This window comes from Loxodonta africana, chromosome 25 (assembly GCF_030014295.1).
Source record: "Loxodonta africana isolate mLoxAfr1 chromosome 25, mLoxAfr1.hap2, whole genome shotgun sequence".
Taxonomy (NCBI): Eukaryota; Metazoa; Chordata; class Mammalia; order Proboscidea; family Elephantidae; genus Loxodonta; species Loxodonta africana.
In genome coordinates, this window is record NC_087366.1 from 55,713,780 (window position 1) to 55,727,767 (window position 13,988).

General features: G+C 43.2%; 1 protein-coding gene across 3 annotated transcripts in view; it reads right to left on the minus strand.

Moving 5' to 3' along the window:
• Window positions 1-13,535, minus strand: part of MARK1 (microtubule affinity regulating kinase 1) — a 150,164-nt gene extending 136,629 nt beyond the window's left edge. For all 3 annotated transcript variants that reach the window (XM_023538706.2, XM_023538704.2, XM_010599421.3), the window contains exon 1: window positions 13,438-13,535. In XM_023538706.2, coding sequence (XP_023394474.2) covers window positions 13,438-13,488 — 51 coding nt within the window. In that variant the 5' untranslated portion in view covers window positions 13,489-13,535. The remainder of the gene's footprint in view (window positions 1-13,437) is intronic.
• Window positions 13,536-13,988: the final 453 nt, after the last annotated feature.

Here is a 13,988-nt window from a genome sequence, read left to right on the forward strand (position 1 = left end):
CAGCTGAGTCCCCAGGGAATAAAAGAAAACATCTGCCTAAACTATATCTAAAAATATGATATTCAATATTTTTTGAAACTTCCTAGCTCTTTTACACCCACAAGTACAAAACCCTGTAGCAAACTCATGCCAGAAATTACAATAGATGTTTGTTCTTTAAATCATTAGGTTTAACACTAAAGTAGTCAAAGCTTTATTCCAAGACCACTGGTTCAATCATACTTTGAAAATCCAACAAAATCCAGCAATTACTCCCTATACACTCTAATAAGCCTATCAACTTAAATGTCAATACACTTTGAGTATATTTTTAAAGTACAGTGAAATTTTAACGAGACTAAATGGGTACACCAGTCCAGGGGCAAGGATGAGGACAGGAGGGGACAAGAAAGCTGGCAATGGAAATCCCAAGGTTGAGAAGGGAGACTGCTGACATGTCATGGGGTTGGCAACCAATGTCATAAAACCATATGTGTATTAATTGTTTAACAAGAAACTAATTCGCTCTATAAACCCTCACCAAAACCACAATAAAAAATAAAGTACACCAGCATAATGAGGAAAAAATTCTCAGAAGTTCCTAAGAAATGACCAAAATTCGAAATGAAAATATTACATCTACACAGCACCACTCCAATCCTTGGAGTACAGGAATGTCGCCCAGAGGATGAGTGAATGTTAATTATATATATTTACTAAACATCTACTGAGCAGCTACTGTGTGCACAGCACTGGACTCAAGTACTTTTGTAAGGGATACTTTTTGTAGTGTTCTAGGGTTTTAGGGTAAAAACATCACAAAGTTTAGTAAAGCAAAAAGAAAGTTTTTATTCGGCATATATTCAAAAAGGCAAAAGTGGGAAGCAGACAACCACGCTGCCAGGGCCACATCTGTCTGAGTCCCAGGAATATCACAGAATAAGCAAGAATGGGAAAACGGACAACCATGCTGCCAGGGCCAAGTCTGCAGGAGTGGAGTCCAAGGAACATGATAGAGCCCTCAGTGTATATTAACATAACAAATGGGCAAAACCATCGAAAGCTTCACCTTTCCAGACTGGCTGGAAACTGCTACATCACTGTGATTCTACACTTTGAAGTGTCTTTCTTAATAGTCACTGGCCTAAATCAGCAGGGAGAGCTGCCGTACCCTCGCTGTTTCCAATCCAACACAGCAGCAATTCTGCAAACTTCTGAAGGCCAATTATGCCAGGCTGATAAAGAAATCAGTAATGGGGTTCTTGGCCTCAAGGAGCTTGCAGCGTGACATGTAGCAGAGTACAGTCCGAAAGCAAACCTGCACAAGTAGAACCAGGAAAGTGATAAATAGTCACTTCTGGCAGAATGGGGGTAGAGCCTCCCCCTGGACACACTTGGCCCTCTCTCATTTTTGTCTTCCTTCCTGGCAAGCCAAGTGGAAGGAAAAGGTAGACATGATCAACCAAGCTTGTGGAACCTTCTCTACCTAAGGCTTTCCTCCTTAGCATGTTCTTCGGGCCCTGGTAGATAAGAATTCACTAGAAACCCAATTTCTCAGATTTAAATAAGTGGCCTCTAGTATAAAAGTTGTTCTTTGTCTTTGGCTTACAGTATTCTAGCAGTAAAGAGAAAGAATCTAGAGTGGCCACAAAGATTAGTGGCATGATTTCAGAGTGCTAAAATAAATCAAGGAAACCCTGGGGGAGCAGTGGTCTAGAATTCGGCTGCTGAACAAAAGGTAGCCAGTTCAAATCCACCAGGCGCTCCTTGGAAACCCTATGAGGCAGTTCTCCTCTGTCCTAGACGGTCAGTATGAGTCGAAATCAACTCAAAGGCGGTAAGTTTATAATAATACAGAATGTCTTGGGGGAAAAGTACACACACGTGACAGTTGACAAGTAAGTACTGAATGAGACGTAGCGGAAGTGCCATGAGGAAGAAAGGTTAAGTGACCTCCCCAGATGAACTAACTAGAGACTCATCAGCACCTGGGCTTCCTGATTCCTATCCCTGGGCTCTTTCCATTATTACAAACAGGTTGGAGGCTTTCTTTAAAACACAATAATACCCTTCTTAAAGTAACTGAATTCTTCTCCCCTAAGTTTTTTTTTAAGTCTAGAGAGGCTCTACTTCCTGGTCTCCTAAGTGATTTTCTTATGGTTAGGATGGGCTTCTCTAACCTCACTCCTAACTACCGCCGTGATAGATGTACGGGATTTCATTATGAAATGTGAATCTTTTCCTAACTGGCACTGACATTTTCCCTTTATCAAACCTTCTCCCAACATACCAAATAAAGTTTTCAGAAATACTATATTAAAAGTTCTTTCATGGACCATGGGAAAGCAGCCCACTAAATTTAAAAACTAGAATGTTTCTAAAACATGCACACACATAAAACCCAAAAACCAAACCCATTGCCCTCAGGTCGGTTCTGAGTCATAGTGACCCTAGAGAACACAGTAGAGCCACCTCATTAGGGTTGCTAAGGCTGTAACCCTTACGGAAACAGCCTGCCACATCTTTCTCCCACGGAGTGGCTGGTGGGCTCGAACCACTGGCCTTTTGGTTAGCAGCCAGCGCTTAATTACTGCACCACCAGGGCTCCTCCACGCACAGGCAAGCAGAATACCAATCTAATCACATTGCCTTCTACTTAAATCCCCAAGGGCTACCACTGCCTACAGGCCCAGTTCTTGCTAAGGTATGCTAAACCCTGCTACTTTCCTCCACTAAAAACTGCTCTGCCCCAGGCTACAGCTCCCTGTCTCTTAACACGCAATAACCTTCCACCCAATAGCCTCCTCCTCCCACCAACTCAGCTTTCCAGAGCCACTTGGCAAAGGACGACTGACCTCTCAAGCCTCAATTCAGAGGCTATGAACCTTTCTCGAGTACCCCTCTCCCCTCCTTTTTTCTGTGATCTGATCACTGGATAACAAGGGCTGTGACGTCCTCCTTCGCTCATCTGTCTCCAGTCTACCTCCCCTTCAGGCTGAGTCCCTCCAGGACGGGAACAGGCTTCCTTCTCCTCTGTCTGCCTATGGTCTTCAACTGAGATGAAACCAACAGAAAAGAATAGCAAATCCTCTTTTCAAATTGTGAAAGCGGTACTGTTGATCCCAAGGAAAGGTTGCCCTGCTTTAAAGGCTTAAAATAAACTTGTTACCATATCATTTAAAGAGCCCTGGTGGCACAGTAGTTAAGCCTGGCTGAAAGGTTGTGAGTCTGAACCCACCATCTGCTCCGCGGGAGAAAGATGTGGCTGTCTGCTTCCATAAAGATCTACAACCTTGGAAACCCTGTGGGGGCAGCTCTACTCTGTCCTATGGGGCTGCTATGAGTCCAAATCGACTAGCCAGCGACGGGTTTGGTTCGGCTGTGGACCATATCCTTTATAGGTAATTCGTTAACACTTTGGAGTTTCTCAGCTTGTGATCTGTTTACTAGGATCTGAACTTTACTGACACAGTAGTCAAAACTGCAGGAAATAATACTTTCTTGGAAGAAAGACTCAGCCCATAACCAAAGGCACCATATGGTAAACTCCTTTTTTTTTTTTTTTTGCTGCCACTCTCCCCTTCCCCCATACAGTTAACCACATAAAACTGGGGGAAGGCAAGTGCAATTCCTCTTGTTATACCCTTCTTCTAGCTTACACCCCCACACAAACATGTACCTCACACCTCCAAGCCAGACAAGTCCCTGGTATTTTCTGCTACTGCTATCACCTACTAAAAGGGTTGATTCATCGCTTCTCTCACACCACTTTCTACAACATAACCATCGGCTATAATTCTCTTTTCATTTTAATCTAAATATGAGATTTATTACAATGTAATCGTCATTATCATCACATACATCAGGGTTTTCAAAGCCTCGTCAGGGGATAACTTGCATCGCAATTACCTACGGGTTTGTGGAAACAGATTCCTGGGCCACACCATCAAGAAACTAAATAGGGATATGGGGCAGGAGGAGCAGGGGTGAGAAACCACTTGGGGGACCACCTCTCCAGGTGGTTTATAAACACAGTATCTTTATGGGATGAATGAGTAAAATATACCTTCATTTATTAAATTGCTGTGTGCCAAAAAACGATGCCCAATGTTATGCTATGTAACACAGGATGTACAGAAGTGGTGTTGGAAGTACTCCCTGGCCTCAAAGTACTTTCAGTTTAGTTAGGGAGAGAAAGCTGACACACAGAGCAAGCAGGGAACAACGCTAAACTCTACTGTATAGAATGGTCTCCAAACTTTAGATCAAGTGCCCCATCGTTAACATTTTTAAGTACGGACCCCAATAGGAACACTGACTTATAAATTACACATACAGTACTTTACTAATAGATTACGCACATGAAAATACACATAAAAATATGAACATCTTTAGAAATACGTTCAATTTTTAATAGTACACACATTCCAGCGATAAGTAAAAGATGATTCACATTACGCAAATGTAAACGAATGCTTCTTGATTTTCTAAACCTCGGCTTAGCCATTTGTGATACAGAGATCTGATGTACTCATCCTAAGTTCAGTTTACACGGATACTCGGTTACAGTGACGGTTGTGGCTAACGCAAGTATCTCACGCAAAGGAAAGGTGCATCGTTGCATCACTGGTTGTGCTTATTAATTATGAGGCTCACATTTTAATCCACCCACCAATTATGTGAGAACTGGGTGTAAAAGTTCTGTTGGTAGATTTCCACCTGCCCTGGTGACAATATAACTGTTCCTGAATATTAATCATTTTAATAAGCCTAACAAATGGTTTCAAAAATCTAGTGAAGTTTTTTATCTGGAAGATTAATAAACAGGTTAGAAAATTACGCATATTTTTAAGTGTGCAGACAGGAGAACTTCAGAAATGACACATATGGTGTAGGGTCATAAAGCCACGTAACAATGGAAACATTTCTAAACATTCATTTTCAAAAAAACCTACTCTAGGCTTTCTGTAGGAGAATGGACAAGATGGAGAGGGTTATCCCTTCTGTAGCAGAACAGACAAGACAGGAAAGGTCATCCTTTCTGCAGCAGAATGGGCAAGACAGAACGGGCATCCTTTCCACAGAAGAATGGACAAGATACAGAGGGTCATCCTTTCTGTAGTAGAACGGACAAGATAGGAAGGGCTCTACGGAATAAAACATACTTTTTTTTTTTAATGCATTGCTGAACTCAAAGAAAGCAAGAGAAATATCCAAAGGCAAAGCAAAACAAACTGAGACACCAGCTGAAAGTTACCATAAAAGCCAGGTTGCCCTGGGGTCCAACACCAAGCATTGGATCCAGTTGACAGTGAGAGAGCTGAACCTACAACTCCCTCACTGAACCAGGATCTGTAAAGGAGACAGATCAGTGTGAGTTTCCAGCAGGGGCAAACACAAACCCTCTCTGGAGGAAATCACCCTCAATACAGAACCCCAGGTGTCACCCAGAAAATACGAGATCATCATCAAAGGCCAGCAAACACAAAAAGAAACAAGCCACAGTGAATGAGAATCAGCAGACACAAGCAACAAACTTAACCCCCAGGAACTTCAGGCAATGAAATTACCAGATATGGGATGTAAATAACCAAAAATTAAGTGTTTAAGGAAACAATGAAATTACCAAAATAAACAAGGACCAAGAGACTATAAAAAAGGCCAGGTTGGTCTGAGTAAAAACTTTAGCACTTTTAGAAATAAAAAACTGAATTGATGAAATTAAAAATTCAACAGATGGATTAACAGCAATTCCAACTACAAGATAGAGCTAAACAAATTACAGAGAGTAACTGGTACGTGTTGTAGTACGGTGGGACAATGAAATAGGAGAAAAATGAATGAGAGGTTAAGGCATATAGAGGAAAGAACGAAAAAGACTAACAGCATACCAAATCAGAGTACCAGAAAGAAACACCAGAGAGAAGGAAGTCAATATTCAAAGAGATAATGGTTAAGTTTCCTGAGCTGATGAAAGATATGAATCCACACAAGACAGAGCTAAACAAACTGCACGGCTTGTCGGACAGAGAGACAATGAGATGGGGAGGAAAATGAACGAGAAGTTAAGGCTTTAGGGGAGTTAACAATTTCATGGATGAATTATTAATTTTTTTGGCATTTTTTGGTGATGCGATTTTTTTTCACTAATGGAATGGATGCTGAATCATTATTTGTTGGCAGTTTTTTTATTATTTGAAAAAAATGGGATGCCAATTGCCAGCAAGACGTATCAGTCCCACATTCCATGAGGCACATCACACACGCGGGATGTATCGGTCTGATGGTGCGTCACACCTCCTGGATACACTTGAGCCATAAAATATCTTACTCTCAAAAATATCTTACTCAGCTTTCCAAAAATACACAAAAATACTAAATAATCATTGCGCTTGCCGCATATAATTGTTACCAGTTTGATTTAGAGTGGGCCATATTGGTACCATGCTCTAGAAGCACCCCATGCACCGATATGTCCCATGGCCCAAGAAGTGCATCACAAACTGTTTTCACCCCAAAATAACTCATTTACTTGAATATTTTCAAACGCTGATAACCGTACCTTCCCAGTTACACATAGGAAATAGTAAACACACTTGCAAACCTTATCTCAGTGTACAGAAGCCAAAAGACATAAAAATTTCACACACTCACTCCTCTGGGAAGCATCCCCTCATATGGATGGCTCTCAACACTCAAATGTGGCGCACAGATTTCTTGTTGTTTAGGCAGTTGCACCAGAATCCGCCATGACGGCAGAAGGTACTGAAGTGGCTCAGCTAACTACCAATAAACCTCCGGGGGCAGAAACTGTAACACAGGCACGTATACCCCGTGGTCCACGAAAAGGTTAAGGTCAAACATAAGCCAATCGAATTACAAAAGGAAACACTAGCGAGGGCAGAAATTAGGCAATATTCAAAGGGGAAATAGTTGACACGTGTCCAGAACTGATGAAAAATATGAGTTCACAGGCATCGGAAGCAAACAAGATTTAAAAAAATCCATACCTCAATACACTGTAGTGGAACTACAGACACCAAAGGCAAAGAAAGAATCTTGAGACAGACAGAAAAGATCACCTTCCAACTAACGGATGACCTCTGACTGGAAAAAACGGAAGTCAGTAGACAGTGGGATACTGTCTTCTGCTGAATGAAAGAAAATAACCACCTACCTAGAATTTCAGAATGAGCGAAACTATTTTTCAAAAATAAGGACAAAACACAACCTACTTAGAGCAAAGAAGGATGAAGAACACCAAAGACATAAGGAAAATATTGGCCCAAGAGACAAAATGGCCACATAAACCAGAGACTCCATCAGCCTGAGACCAGAAGAACTAGATGGTGCCCAGCTACCACCAATGACCACCCTGACAGGGAACACAATAGACAGTCATTGACAGAGCAGGAGAAAAGTGGGGTGCAGAACTCAAATTCACATAAAAAGACCAGACTTAATGATCTGAGACTAGAGGGGCCCCCGAAGACATGGCCCCTGGACTCTCTGTTAACCCAGAACTAAAACCATTCCTCAAGCCAACTTTTCAGACAAAGATTAGACTGGACTATTAAACATAAAATAATACTCATAAAGAGCGTGCTTCTTTGCTCAAGTAGACACATGAGACTATGTGGGCAGCTCCTGTCTGGAGTCAAGATGAGAAGGCAGAAAGGACATGAGCTAATTGAATGGACACAGGAAATTCGATGTGGAAAGGAGTGTGCCGTCACATGATAGGGATTGCAACTAGGGTCACATAACAATATGCATACAAATTTTTGAGAAATTAACTTGAGCTGTAAACTTTCACCTAAAGCACAATTAAAACAAAACAAACAAAAAAAGAATAAGGTCAAAGCAAAGGTATTTTCCAATTCAAAGAAAAAAAAAGTTTGCCTGACAACCCGTCTCCAAAATAATTTCTAAAGATATTCATCAGAAAAAGGGAAAATGACCCTCAAAGGAAAGGTTGAAATGCAAGAAGTAATCAAATAAAATTAAAAAAATCATGCGGCGAAATCTAAACAACCTGGGCTTTTAAAAAACAGAAGACTAAATATCAGCATATGTGTCAGAAGAAAACTAAAAAACCTGTTGCCACTGAGTCAATTCCAGCTCATAGCAACCCTACAGCACAGAGCAGAACTGCCCCACAGGGTTTCCAAGGAGCACCCGGTGGATTCGAACTGCCGACCTTTTGGTTAGCAGCTGCGCCACTTAATAAAAGTGCTAAAAGTTGGAGATGTTTTTCTACCAGTGGACTGTCCTCCACATTCACTTTGGAGACCACTGGTGTGGACAGGTAGTAAACACAGGTGTTCAGCTACAACAAACAGCAATGCTAGCTGCAATCATGTCAGAAGTCTTCTAAAACTCATGAGTTAAGCTTAAAGGATTTCAAAGTATGGGATAAGGGAAAAAGAGCAGGCATTCCAGACACAGCAAAAGTACGGAAGTAAAGGTGAAGACAGCATCCTTGTTCTTCCTCTAACAAAGCATCTCAGATCATTTTGTAAGCTCTCTTCAAATTTCAGACACAAAAACAAACAAAAAATCACCTTCAAAAACCAAGAGCATAAGAAGAGCAACAGTGGAAGAACACTGGAGGTTCATTATAACCCTGGCCAGGTGGCTTCACTGTCTCTCTGAAGGCTGCAGTCTCTCAGGTTGTTATATGTGATCTCTACTCTTCCCAACGTCACTAGCTTACTTTGAGGATAAATTCAAAAGGAGAATGTTACAGCATTCATCTCCTACAGTTACCGTGCTGGGTGCTGGTGATATAGGCTGAAAGAGAGACCAGCCCTCGGAACTCAGCCTCATAGGAGACAAAGTCAGTTGCCAATTCGATTGCGACGTGATAGGAAGACGGGGGCAAGCATGGGCTACTGTCTAAACCTAAGCTGGGGCAAAGGCAAGCTTCCTCTTGTCTTTTCCTGTGATTAACAATAATTTCCATAGTGCAAACTACTGATGTCCACCTTAGTTACATTAAATATTTGTTAGTTTCACACTGAATTTTTAGATCAATCAAGCAAATTATCAACAAGAGTTCTTGTTAGATGTCATCAGGTCAGCTCAGCTCCAACTCATAGCAACCCTATGTATAACAGATTGAAACACTGCCCGGTCCTGGGCCACGCTCACAATCATCGTTATGCTTGAGTCCATCGTTGTAGCCGCTGTGTCAATCCATCTCATTGAGGGTCTTCCTCTTTTTTCGCTGACCCCCTACTTTACCAAGCATGATGTCCTTCTCCAGAGAATGATTCCTCCTGGTAATATGTCTAAAGTACATGAGACAGTCTCGCCATCCTCACTTCTAAGGAGGATTCTTAAAGGTTTCAAATTAAATTTAACCAAATTTAATTGTAAAACATCCCAGGAAGTAGCCAAGTTTTTTTCATACTGACCAAAAGGTCATTTCAGAAAGCTTGTTGGTGTTGTCAGTTGCCGTCACCTGGATTCTGACTCATGGCGACCCCATGCATGCACAGCAGACATGTTCCCTAAGGTGTTCAAGGTTGTGATCTTGTGGAAGCACGTCATCAGGCCTTACTTCCGAGGCGCCTCTAGGTGGCTTACGAACCACCAACCGTTCAGCTACTAGTCAAGTGCTTAACTGTTTGCACCACCCAGAGACTCCTTACAGAAAGCTAGCATGGGCATTTTGGATCCATTTGTTATATTGAACACTAAAAAAAAATTTTTTTTTTTGCTTCGTAGAAAAGCATCAAAGAGTTAATAGTAATATATTACCTATATCCAAGCTGGAATTATCCAAGTATTAACTAACAAAAGGAAAAGAGATATATTACAAAGATGCATTCCTTTTCTAGACTTAACTCTTCATGACCTAAAGTCGTATATTATTCTGCATAAATTATTTCTGTTATCTGAAATGTGTCTTTCTTACTTCACTATGAACGAAGCATTTATTGCCTTCAAAATTCATCATTGGCTGTTTTGTTGGATTGAACCATCTGAAGCCTATTAACAACGCACACACAAATCCTTCACCTCAGAAAATACTCCTGAAAAAGTACATGCAGAATGTTCCCAAAGAAAATCAATAACTCTCCATGCACTATATATTAGTGGTAGTACATAAGAGATCAGTGCTGTAACATTCTCCTTTTGAATGTTTTTAATTTATCCTCAATATATATTAGTGACTTCAGGGAGGACTGTTGCTGCTAGCTGCCTTCAAGTTGGCCCCTGACTCATGGGGACCCCATGCACAACAGAAGGAACCAGTGCCCGGTTTCTGCACCATCCCCATGATCTGCTGCAGATCTGACAACTGGGATCCACAGAGTTTTTACTGACTGCTTTTTGGAAATAGCTTGCCAGGCCTTTCTTCCTAGTCTTAGTCTGAAAGCTCCACTGAAACCTTGGGAAGCATGGACACCACATATTCCCAAGCATGCAAAATCCAAAATATTACATGTATGCTAAAAAAATTTTACATGAACTGCAAATGACAATAAAATACCAAGACGGTTTGTTAGATTACCAAATTTTTTTAATCTCTAAATATTGTTTGTAGTCACTGTCTTCGATACTGCAAAAGAATGAAAAGCCTTTAACAGTCGTACAAATGTAAAATTTTCACAACTATTTTTTAAATACATCAATTAAAAATGACTGCAAAAATGTACATTTTGACTGCCATACTGGCATTAATATTGCAGCTAACAAGCAGGTTTGATAATTTGTTTCATAAACGAGAGGTAACTAAGCATGGCTGACAGTACCACCAACTAGGGAAGAAAGAGGCACGAAGAGTGATTCAACAGCCATCACTCGTGGTCCGTTCAATAAACACCTACAACTTATAAACCAAGTTAGCCCTAGTACAGAGTGTCTTCTACTGTATGCTATATTTGGGATTACATTTCTCTCTCCTGTACTCTCCTGGAAGGCACAGGCCTTGTTTTAAATACTTCTTCTGTATCCCTTCCAGCTGAAGTGCAGAGCTGACTGCATACCTATTGATTAATTAACAGCTATAGTTTTTTTTCTTCATAGTATAATAGATATTTGCCACGGCAAAGAAGAGAAAATGATGATGTGGGTAAAGTAAGTTACATGGAGGTGTATTTAAGTATAGGTAGTCCTCAGATTATGAACGAGTTCCATTCCTAAATCTGTCTTTAAGTCGGATTTGAATGTAAACTGGAACAGTTAGGTACAGTTCGTATCTGAGTTAGACAAATTGTTTGTCTTAGTATATAATGTGCCTTTCTATGCATAAAAAATGTTAAAAAAAACTTTCGGATATACTAAAATACCTTTGACATAATAATACACTAGTAATAATTATAGTGTTTTGATCAAGTAGCACATTTTTGTTATTACGAATCACTGCATGTACCTCCAATTTTTAATATACTAGGCTTTATGGGGGCTGGTTTGTAACTATGGGTCGTGAGTCTAAATCCGATGTTGGTAACCCTGGGACTGCCCTACAACGCAATGACAACTAGAGAAGAGACCGTAATAGCGACTTGGAAATAACATGTTCAGGAACAGAGCAAATGAGTTTATACAACATAACCATTTTCAGGAGGCACTCACACAAAAAAATTATCCCACTATTACTGCTTAGATCAAAACCCCATTTTCTGGTCTTACATTCAATGCTTCATTTTGTATTATTATTTGATGCATATTCCTATATTGCTATCTCATGTCAGCATAATGTCCCTTATTCACACAAAAAGAGCTATGTTATTCAAGATCCAAAAGAAAAGAAAACACAAAAACCATGCATTTTCCCACCCCTCCTAGGCTGACACACAGTAATTTGCTAATAAACACAAAGGTCATCATCTTACTTTTCATCCACACTCCTAAATGACAGAAATGAATTTTTTGAGAGCTCCTGTTAGAAAAATTCTGAACCAACTTGGCTTTACAATCAACTTCAACCAAATTTTTCATCTTTTCCCTCACCTTCTTCAATCTCTCAATTGAAATTATCGATTATATTTTTAAAGACAACAGTCATGAGGCAAATTAAATCATAATTTGAGGGCAGCCTTACACTATCTTTTACCATTTTAAATGCCTGACACTAGAGATGACAAAACCATTCTGTGAAACATCTTATGAGGTATTCCTACAACGATCTCATGCTGAAATTAATTCTCCCTTCCTACAATTATACTAACGTTTCTGTTCGCCCCTACTCCCCAAGATTAAATATTTGTTTATACCCCCTCTACTTCCAAAGTGAGCTTGTGTCTCTTCTCTCTCACACCTTTTGTCTAAGAATGCCAAGCCACTCATTATTCTATTTTACTAACCATATTGGTACATCAAGTGCTGAAGGGCTGATGAGTTAACCAGACAACCTGAGAGCTCTGAAGAGCCGAACAAAACTTAGTACCCATCTAGCTCCTTAAAGCCAGTCAGAAAATCAGCAAAGGCCCTATTTACACGTCATGAGGACTTTGTTTTGTTTGTTTTGTTTCGTTTAGAAGAATGAGAGAGAAAAAAAAAATCTTTCCCCCAAAGGAACTCACACACACATACAATCATACTTTTCAAAAGGTGGAAATACACCTGACCTCCTTCTCTGGGTTTTCAAGTGTTTAAACACCGGGGACATCTGCATCTTGATTAAAAAGTCCTGAGGGCTTTGTGATCAAAGACACAGAAAATCCTTCCTTCAAAGAAATGTACCTTGTGACAGACACTCCAAGAAGGAGAGATATTTAAAGTAAAACCTGCCCTGAATGATCACCACTGACTTGAGGGTGAGGAGAAAAAGCCGTTGGCTTCATAGGGCTTTTAAACATTTTGCTGGAACCTCAAGGCCACAGAAGGTGTTCTTTGAAATTCTCCTGCTCGTACCCCCTGGAGTATCAGAGCAGCATAAACTCACACACACAAACACACACGTATTCTTCTGGCACTCCCGTCCCTTCCATTCCCCACCTTCCCTCTCGGGTGCCCACGACCCAACATGTGGGCACAACGTTACAAACAGCAAAGTCACGGGGCAATGCGGGGGGTGGGGGTGCCCAGAACTGAAAGATCCAGAAAAGCAAGGCCGGGAAGAGGTAGGGGGCTGGCTCGTCCGTTCGGGTACAACAATTACTCGGGTGGGGACACAGAATGCGGGGGTAGAAGGAGAGCAGTCCGACTGCCCACTCTGCCATCTCCTCTGCCTCGCCGCCTCATCACCCCATCCTCGGCCGGAGGACCACTCCGAGGGGGAGGGCGCCACTTACAGTGCCCCCGCCCTCCCCCTTCAGGGGAAAGCAGCCAAACGGGGCTGGGACGAGGAGCGGGGGCTGCGCAGGGGGCGAGGGCTGCGCCGGGCTCAGGTGGAGACCCTGCCTCGGTGGCCGCGCTGGGGGCGGGGAGCGGCCGGGCCGAGGGCGAAGCGGGGGTCGGCGGAGGGCTTCGGCCGGCCGCTCCCGGGAGGCTCCGGTTACTCACATTCTCCGTGTCCCGCTCGTTCACCGTTGGCAATGGCGTCCGGGCCGACATCTTGTGCGGGCGGCGGGTCGGGCCGGGGTCTCGCCGGCAGGCTGGGTGCGGGGCCCGGGGACGAGGGGAAGGGGTGCAGACGCGAGCTCGAGGCCGGCGCCGGGCCGGGCGAGCGGCTCCCGCAGGCCGCGGGCGCTGCAACCAGCGGCCCCGGCGGCGGAGAGCGGAGAGAGGACGCGGAGGGAGAGGAGGGGAGCCGCTTCCCGCGGCGGCGGCGCCGGGGGACGCGGGCCGGAGCGAGGGCGGGCTCCGGACGAGGGCGGGCGCCGGCGCGGGCCGGCGGGATGCGGCGCCGAGGCCGGGGGCGGGCAGCGGAGCCGGGGGGCGGTGTCCGGGCCCCGCTAGGCTCCCCGGGCCATGGCCGAGGGGGAGCCGGCGCCTCCAATCACTGCCGGGCTCGTCCCGGAGCCGCGGCCCTGACAGCGCCGCCCGCGCCGCGCTCCCTGCTCCGCGCCCGCTCAGGTGTGCAGCGCCGCCGGCCGAGCCGCAGCCACGCGCGC